Source organism: Dromiciops gliroides, chromosome 3 (assembly GCF_019393635.1).
Source record: "Dromiciops gliroides isolate mDroGli1 chromosome 3, mDroGli1.pri, whole genome shotgun sequence".
In the NCBI taxonomy this organism is placed as follows: Eukaryota; Metazoa; Chordata; class Mammalia; order Microbiotheria; family Microbiotheriidae; genus Dromiciops; species Dromiciops gliroides.
In genome coordinates, this window is record NC_057863.1 from 574054927 (window position 1) to 574064235 (window position 9309).

Sequence of the window (9309 nt, forward strand, 5' to 3'; positions counted from 1 at the left end):
GGCCAGATTTAAACTCAGGTCCTCCTGAATCTAGGGCCGGTGCTCTATCCACTGCGCCACCTAGCTGCCCCTCAACCCCTCTTATTTTACAGAAGAGGAAAGGGAAGTCTAGAGAGGTGAGCTGGGATTTGAACCCAGGTTATCTAACTCTAAGTTTAGCATTCTTTCATTATACCATTCTTTCTTCATGAACTGCAGCTGTGCCTATGACTGTCCCTGTTTAAATGTTTCTTCTCTCCTCTCTACTTGTTACACTTGTGACCAGCAGGACCTTGGGCAAGTCACGACCTCCCTGGGCTTTAAATTTCTCATTTGTAAAATGAAGGGATTGCACCATATGGTCCTTGGAGCCCTTCTAATTCTATGATCCTATGATCACTTAACCTCAGCTCACTGTCTAAGTGCTGCCTGTTCTCCATATTTGGGATCACATCAAGTTTTGGTGAACATTCTTTCAGAGTTAACTGACCAGATAACTCTGTTTTATGACTTCCCTGTTGGTAATGGTGTTCCCCTTCCTGACTCCCAACAGTTAGGATGGATCCTAGCCCCACTTCCATAGTGAAAGAAATTAGAGTTAGTATCTTTGTTTCTTGGCCAGACCATCACCAAATACCTTGTTGTTTTTTATAGCAACATTTAGTAGAAGGTTCCAATTCTATGTTTTTAATAAAAATCTTGGCCTTTGGGTGCTTTGAGCCATAAATAGCAATTCTGGTTCCCAGGTCAAACATTATGAAAGGTGTCCTCAAGTCAGCTTTGTAAGACAAATTCAGTCGAGTGGGGGGGAAATTTCAGACACACTCCTTAGATCTTGGGGAAAAAAGATTCTAATTTATGGAGAATAGACTATGCCATTTGTATAAGAGCATACTTGGTGATGTGATAGTTTAGCCTAAAATTCTTAATGTATAATAGAAATAAATAAAGATATTTGTTTAAATTTAGTGGACAAAAGGTCCAACAACTTGATAAGAATTAATTATTCCATACTTGGGTTCCACACTGTCAGTAGGACTCAAAGTATTCTCCCTCAATGTCTTTTTCCTTCCTGTAGTAGGGAAACTGAGACCCCAGGACACTAGCTCCCCCAAGGTGGACAGTACTGTTAGCTAGAGGCTTCTGCTAGGGAGACTGCTGCTAGGTAAGGGAGCAGGGAGGAACTATTCAGGGGAATTCAGTCTGGAGGCTGCACTGTAGAGGAAACGCCATTTGATAACTTTATTTTAATATTATTCTTGCTAACCAGATGCTTTCTAACAAGTGTTGTCAGTATCTTATAAATACCAACAACATAGGGCAAAGTCCTGCTTGTTCCACCTTGGTTAATGCTCAGTGGGTGTTTATCAGAACTATATTTGTCCTGCACAGTAGTTTGTGATCCATCGAGTATCCTGTCTATGTCTCAACAACAGTTGTCTGCATTACTCGTTCCTGGAAGATTTTTATTTCTGATGGTGCTTGTAGCTTGTTGAGTTGGAAAAAGTTCTCTAGATATTCCAGATGGTGATCTAGGAGCTTTCTATAAAAAAAGAGAGCAAAATTTCTTTGAAAGAAGGAAAGCTGTCCCAGCTGAGTTTTGGTTAATGAAGTTCATTTTCAGTTGTTAAAGAGAATGACTGTTGAGTTCACAGACTTGGCTGATGAAACCCTTTCCTGTGAAACTAAAATACAAATGACTCAGAATTTGAAGGTAGCAATGGCGAGGGGGTGGGAAAGGACTTGTACTGTGTGCTGTGCTCAGTAAAAATATGCACCTGCAGCAGATGTTAGAGAAATTGGAAAGAAAATGGATGGTTTGTTTTTTGTTTGTTTGTTTGTTTGGACTAGAAGGGTTTTTTGCATGCTCTGTTGTTCCATTAGCATAATATTTGGACATTACAGAGATCTTGTTGCAGGAGTGAAAAGGCTTTAATTTGCATTGAAACATGAGACAATTAACCTTATCCAGTACCTCTCCACAGGATCTTTTTGATACAGTTGGATGAGTAAGCAGAACAAGTATAATTTATGGTATAAATGATGAAGGAGAATGAGAAAAGACATTGAGGGAGAATACTTTGAGTCCTATTGGCAATGTGGAACCCAAGTATGGAATTATTAATTCTTCTCAAGTTGTTTCTTTTTCTCCACTAAATTTAACCAAATATCTTTGTTCATTTCTATTATACATTAAGAATTTTTAGGCTAAAGTTTCACATCACCAAATAGAAAACTTGAAAATGAAGCTATTCTCAGGCAGAGTCCAGAGTCCAGAGTCCAGTAGTTTTCAGAATGTGTCTTTGTGTTGCTCATGTAAGAAGAAAAGGAGTTTTTTCATCCTGAGATCTTACCTTGAAGGTCATTGGTGTGATTGTGTGGCTATAACCAGAAAAAAGTGGGTTTACTGCCTTTATACAAATGGTATAGTCAATTGTCTTCCAAAGGTATATTTCTGTCAGAGTTTGACTTTGAAAATTACATATGGGAAGTGACAGTACAGTCACCTATCACAAAAGACTAAAGAGAACTCTGAAATGAACTTGAAAGACATATAAAAAACCAAACTCTTACAAAACATTTAATGATCTAAGTGGTGGGAGATGCAAATGAGAAACTGACAGGATTCCAGCATTTCAGGCGCATCACCTGGGTGAGAAATAAGCAGATGGCAGAAGCAGAAAGAAGGAATGTTGCACAGGGTACTGAGACCCAAGGAGGGGATAGGGAGAGAACACTGGGTGGTTCTCAAGGAGTTCAAGGCATTAGATTTGACAGTTATCTTTGACAGGGTACTACTGATGGTCCCTAGCCTCCCTGACCTCTGCTACCTTGCATTTATTTTGTATATTCTTATGTATGGCAAATACAAATTTTCCCTGACAAGCAAAAAGTAGGTTCCTAGAGGGAAGGGATGGTATCGTTTTTGTTTTATTTCACTAGTACTTAATTCAGGGTATGGCACAGCATGGGTGTTTAAAAACCTCCCATCTCTCTGCTGTTTTGGTATTGGAGAACAAGGAGACAACAGAAATAAGAAAGGAAAGGAGAAAAGGAGAGAAGCAAGCCAAGAAAAATAGTAGAAAGCACTTTCTTTGCAACCACAATTCTGTGGAGTAGGTAGCATGACAAATGTTATTATCCCCATTTTAAAGATAATAGAATTGAGGCTCAAAAAAGGTTAAATATCTTGTCTGAAATTACATAGCCTGTGAGATCAAAACCAGGGATTTGCACCTAGCTCTTCTGCCTCCCGGCTCTAAGTCTGTTAGTTTATCTGTAACTCCAGCTATATTCCCATATTTCTCTCTCCACCCCCCCCCCCCCATTCCAGAGTAACTAGGAAGTTTGCCCCTGGAGCAAGGACCAGGGCACATGCCCAGAGCAAATGTCAGGAAGGGCATGTTCATCTGACGGAGGGAGGGGGAGATACCACTTCATCGAGATAGAGGCCAACAGAACAGCACAAGGTTACTACTGAGGAGGCCATACCCACTCTCTTCCCCACTAGAGGAAGAAACCTTACCTTAGCATTTAATTAGAATAATTAGTGAACAGATCTAATGTAGTTAAAGTTAGAAGAGAAACAGACACATGGGAGAAAAAAAATCTTTGCAGCAAGTTTCTCTGATAAAATTTTCAAATCCAAGATATATAAAGAACTGATTCAAATTTATAAGACTAAGACCCTTTCCCCAATAGAAAAATGGACAAAGGAAAGGAACAGACAGTTCTCAAAGAAAGAAATGCAAGCTATTAATGACCATATGAAAAAGTGTTCAAACTAATAATTAGAGAAATGCAAATGAAAGCAATTTTGAAGTCCTACCTCACTCTAATCAGATTGGCAGATAGGTTCAGTTGTAAATTTATAGTAGAGCTATGAATTGGTCCAGCCATCTAGAAAGCAATTTAGAACTATGCCCCAAAAGTTACTAAACTGTACATATATTATATTACTATTACATTACCCATGGTGCCAAACTGTATTGGCTCTGCCTCTCCTTAGGATCCACCAATGTTGTGGAGAGGGAAAACCTGCTGCATGGGCAACAGCTTGTTTTCCATATTGATCTGCCCAGGCTAGTGCCCTGGAGAGGATACTCCAGCTACTCCTTATGGGGTAGATACAACATGGGATGCGGCAGTTACCGGTTATAAGTCACTCAGAAGCTGTGGCTCCCACATCGGACTGCACAGCCACACTGTGGCCTGTGGCTCTTCAAGGCGCTGATCCATGGTCGTCTGCGACTGGTGGAGGCCTACTAAGACCCAGCTATATCACTTCCAGGTCTATACCCCAAAGAGGATTTTAAAAAAGAAGAAAAGGATCTATATGTACAAAGACATTTATAGTAACTCTTTTTGTGGTAGCCTCAAGTAGGAAACTAACAGATTTCTTTTTGGGGAAATGGCTAAACAAATGATATTGTATGAATGCTATGGAAAATTATATTACTATAAGAATGATGAAATGGACAATTTCATAGGAAACTGGGAAGACTTCTAATAACTGATGCAGAGTAAAGTTAGTCAAAGTAGGAGAACGATATATTTAATGACATCATTATAGAGAAAAGCACACCTTTGAAAGACACTAAAACTCTGTGGCACAGTAGAGTACTGGGACTGGAATCAGGAAAACCTAGGTTCAATTCTGGCCTCGGACACTTACAAGCTATGTGACCCTGGACAAATCACTTAATCCTGTTTGCCTCAGTTTCCTCACCTACAAGATGAGCTCGAAAAGGAAATGGCAAAACCACTCTAGTATCTTTACAAAGAAAACTCCAAATGGAGTCACAAAGAGTTGGACACAACTGAAAGCAACTAGAAAACAACAACAAAAGAACTCTCATCAGTGCAATGATAAACCATGAGTCCAAAAGACAGGATGAAGCATATGACTCACCTTCTGCTAGAGAAGAATGACCTTAAAAATCAAAGTGACTTATACACTTTTAGGCATGGTCAATGTGGGTATCGATTTTTCTGGACTATGCATATTTATGATTAATTTCCATTCATTCATTTACTTATTTATTGTTAAATGAGGGAAGGATAGATTATAAATGTATGTAAAAAGATTTATTTTTAAAAAGTAGTTCTTTCTTCACATTTAGCATACAAGAAACCTTATTGGGGAAGGGGATAGGGTGGAGGGTGGAGCAAACAGTTGCTTTTGGGGAAAGGGCTAAAAGAGGACTTGAAGTTAACCCCCTCAAAACCTTAAAGTGATATAGTAGAGACTGAAGAGACCTTAGGAATCAACTCCTTGATTTTTACAGAGGAAGATACTGAAACTTCAGAGAGTGAAAGTAAGTTGACCGAGGTCACAGAGGAAGGAGGCTCATTCACCTTTTACTGAAATTGAGACTGAGCTGATGTAGAGTCATATGGAAGCCAAAGCTCATAGGCTCACAGACTGGAAACTGAGAGACCACCTTATCCAGCCCCCTCATTTTACAGAAGAGAAAGCAGAGAACTAGAATTAGTGCATGAAGAGGGTCTAGAACGGAGTGCATTATTTCTTTTGAAACTCTTGACCCTTTTTTCTTCTGTATGGATTTTTTATTATTTTTTCTAGTTTTATAAGGTAGTCTTTTGGTAATTTGATTGGTATATCATTGAATAAGTAAATTAATTTAGTAAGTATTGTTAATTTTATTATATTGGCTGATCCTATGCATGAGAATGAATTTTTTTTTCATTTATTTAGTTTTGTATTTCTTTAAATGGCTGTTTGTAGGGGGCTGCTAGATGGTGCAGTGGATAAAACATTGGCCCTGGATTCAGGAGGGCCTGACTTCAAATTTGACCTCAGACACTTGACACTTACTAGCTGTCACTTAACCCTCATTGCCCCAGCCCCTCCAAAAGTACTCGCCCCCCCCAATCTATAAAATAAATGGTTTTTTGTAGCTGTATTTATATAGTTCTTATGTGTATCTTGAGAGAATGCCCAGTATTTTATATATTCTATAATAATTTTAAATGGAAATTCTCTTTTTATCTCTTCCTGCTGGGTTTTGTTGTTATTAAATAAAATGATGGGGTATTCAAGGAGGACTAGCACCTCTGATGGGAGGGTTTGGTGAGCTCTTTTCAGGACTGCTCGTCTACCTTTGGTGTCTACCTGGCACTCAATTCTCACTGGTGGCTCCAAGAAGCTATAGCATGTTCAGTGGCCACACCCCATAACTGTCTTGGCAGACAGGCTAAATCATGTTGAGGGTGAAACCAACAGGCCTCAAACCTATTGGTGAGTTACCAGGATGTTTACCCCAAGCATGTGAAATCTTCCCCTAGTAGAATGGGCAGATGAGAACAGTTTGTTTCAATAGCCATGAAGATAGCATTTAGAGTTTGGTCAGACATGGAAGATACCAAGTCACCCACTATATTATGAACTATCGCCAGTCATCTTGACTTTTATCTTGCTACTAGAAAAGAGAGTGAGGCTGATGATTTTGTGTGCTGCCTCACTTAAATTCAATTCATGCATGAGTGAAGACATTACCCTGTGCTGTCAGTGGTCCTCTTTGAAAATGGAGGACAGGGGCAGCTAGATGGCACAATGGTTAAAGCACTGGCCCTGGATTCAAGAGTACCTGAGTTCAAATCTGGCCTCAGACACTTGACACTTACTAGCTGTGTGACCCTGGGCAAGTCACTTAACCCCCATTGCCTGCCCCCCCCCCAAAATGGAGGACAAACAACAACAATTAAATGATGATGACTTCTGTGGATTTATTTTATATTTTGCAAGTCTCTTGAAGTTTTTTTTTAAAATAAATTTTTAATTAACGCTCAAGGGTGTTTATTTTATTGTGCTTGACTTTACTGAGTTTTGCAGATATTGTGTTTTTTTACAAATTGAAAGTGTGTAGCATCCCTACATTGAGCAAGTCTGTTGGCGCCATTTTTCCCACAGCATGTATTCATGTCATGTCTCTTTGTCACATTTTGGTAATTCCTGTATTATTTAAAACTTTTTCATTATTATCATATCTGTTATGGTGATTTGTGATCAGTCATCTTTAATGCTACTATTGTAATTGTTTTGGGGCGCCATGAACTACACCCCTATAAGATGGCAAACTTAATGGATAAATGTGTATTCAGACTGATGCACCAACTGGTTGTTCTCTGTCTATTTCCCTCTCCTCAGGCCTCCCTATTCCCTAGGACACAACAATATTGAAATTAGGCCAATTAGTACCCCTACAATGGCCTCTGTACAAGTGAAAGGCAGAGTCAATTAATGTAGGAAACTTCATTGTTGTCTTATTTTACAAAATTGCCACAGCCACCCCAACCTTCAGCAATCACCATCCTGATCAGTCAGGAGCCATCAACTGTGAGGAAAGACCCTCTACCAGCAAAAAGAATATGACTTGCTGAAGGCACAGATGATAGTTAGCATTTTTTAGCAATAAAGTATGTTTTAAATTAAAGTATGTACTTTGCCTTTTTAGACATAATAGTATTGCACTTAATAGACTATAGTATAGTATAAAGATAGCTTTTATATACAGTGGGAAACCAATAAATTCATGTGACTTGCTTTATTGTGATATCACCTTTATTGCAATGGTCTGGAACCAAACCTATAGTTTCTCTGAGATTTGCCTGTACAATCATATTATCTGCAAAAAAATTATTATTTCGTTTCTTTTTTACCTATGGTTATTCCCTCAACTTCTTTTTCTTGTTATAGATAGCATTTCTAGTAGTTACTCTGTCAAATAGAAGTGAAGACAACATCCTTTTTTTTTTTACTCCTTAATTTATTGGAAAGATTTTTACTTTATCTCTGTTAAATATAATGGTAGCACTTGGTATTAGATATATACATAATTTTAAGGAAAGGTTCATTTGTTCCTGTGTTTTCTAGTGTTGTTGTTTTTTTAACAGAAATGAGTATTGTATTTTGTCAAAAGGGTTTTTGGTTGTTGCATCTATTGATACAATCTTATGATCTTTTTGTAAACTGATTTTGTTATTTATATGATTAAATTTATAGTTTTCCTAATATTAAACCAATGCTGCATTTCTGGCATAAATCCAACCTGATCATAGTGTATAATCTTTGGGGAAAGGGTTTTTTTGTTTGTTTTTTGTTAAGAAAATTTTCATGTTTTTTTTTTTTTTAATAATGAGGCATTGGAACATCTGAACAAATCAAGATCTGGGCTGCACACGAAGCTGCTGCTTTCTCCTTTCTTTCTTTGGGTTACTAGAGCAACTTGTCAGCACATTAAAAAAGAATGACAACCTTTTGCATTACTTAGTCTTTCTAAGGCATGCGCTGGTACAACACAAACTTCTCCTGTCAGATGCGGCTAGTCTAACGTCCAAACATCATGCACAACACACTCAAACAGTGATGCCACTGCCACCACACCATGGTGATGTCCACCCACCGTGGACTTGTGGGCTTGTGTATGATATTTGGAGTGTTCTGAGGGGCTGGGGGGAGAGGAAGTGTGAATAATAGGAAGAGGAGAGAGAAGGAAACAGTGTGGGTGCCTTGGGAAGACGAAGTTCAGCCGAAGTTGTGCAGCGCTAGCCTGAACATGTCATTGGTGCACACCCAAGCATCATTGATGTTCTTTAATAGAAATATCTGGTGGAATCCTATGATGGGGTCTTCATCAGTCTTTAGCTGCCCCACCACCATGCTGAGTATACAGCTGTCAGGGGTGGGCTGGTGGTCCTGAGCTGTGATACTGTGCTGGATTTTCCGAAACGGAAGGCTAGACAATTTCTCCACAATGGCTGCTTTGCCTTGGAATTGCTGCCCTTCCCATGTAAGGCAAGAGGCATCAATATATATTGCTCCTAATTGGGTTCTGTCATTATCAAATAACTGGTAGTAATGTTGCACAAAGCTGGATCTAATTTGCTCCCAAATCGGCTTGTCTCCCATTCTGGATCCTCACCTAGCAGCAGAAACTATGTGACCTTGGGTCAAGCCTCCCTCTCTGAGCCTCAGTTTCCTCACCCTACAGGCTGGCACGATGGCAGCTGTGGCAGCGGTAGCGGCAACCGAGCGCTGTCCCGGACCGCCTGTCTCCCCACCCCCCCCACCCCCCCTCCGCCTCCACCCCCACGTTCCCTCTCCCTGGGAAAGTTGTTTTAACCTACTTGCTAAGAGTTTTTTTTTTAATTTTTGCATCTATGTTCATTATGTATATTGGTCTATAGTTTTCTTTTTCTTTTTTGATTTTCCTTGACCACATTTGTGTCATAGAAGAAATTTGGTAGGTCCCTTCTCTTGCTGTTTTTTCAAACAATTTCTATAACATTGGAATTAATTGAGTTTTG

General features: G+C 39.2%; 1 protein-coding gene across 1 annotated transcript; it reads right to left on the reverse strand.

The window, feature by feature from the left end:
• Nucleotides 1-8506: 8506 nt before the first annotated feature.
• LOC122751130 (nuclear transport factor 2-like) lies at nt 8507-8911 on the reverse strand. The gene has a single exon (XM_043998071.1). The coding sequence runs from the start codon at nt 8909-8911 to the stop codon at nt 8528-8530; it is 384 nt and encodes a 127-aa protein (XP_043854006.1). The 3' UTR covers nt 8507-8527.
• Nucleotides 8912-9309: the final 398 nt, after the last annotated feature.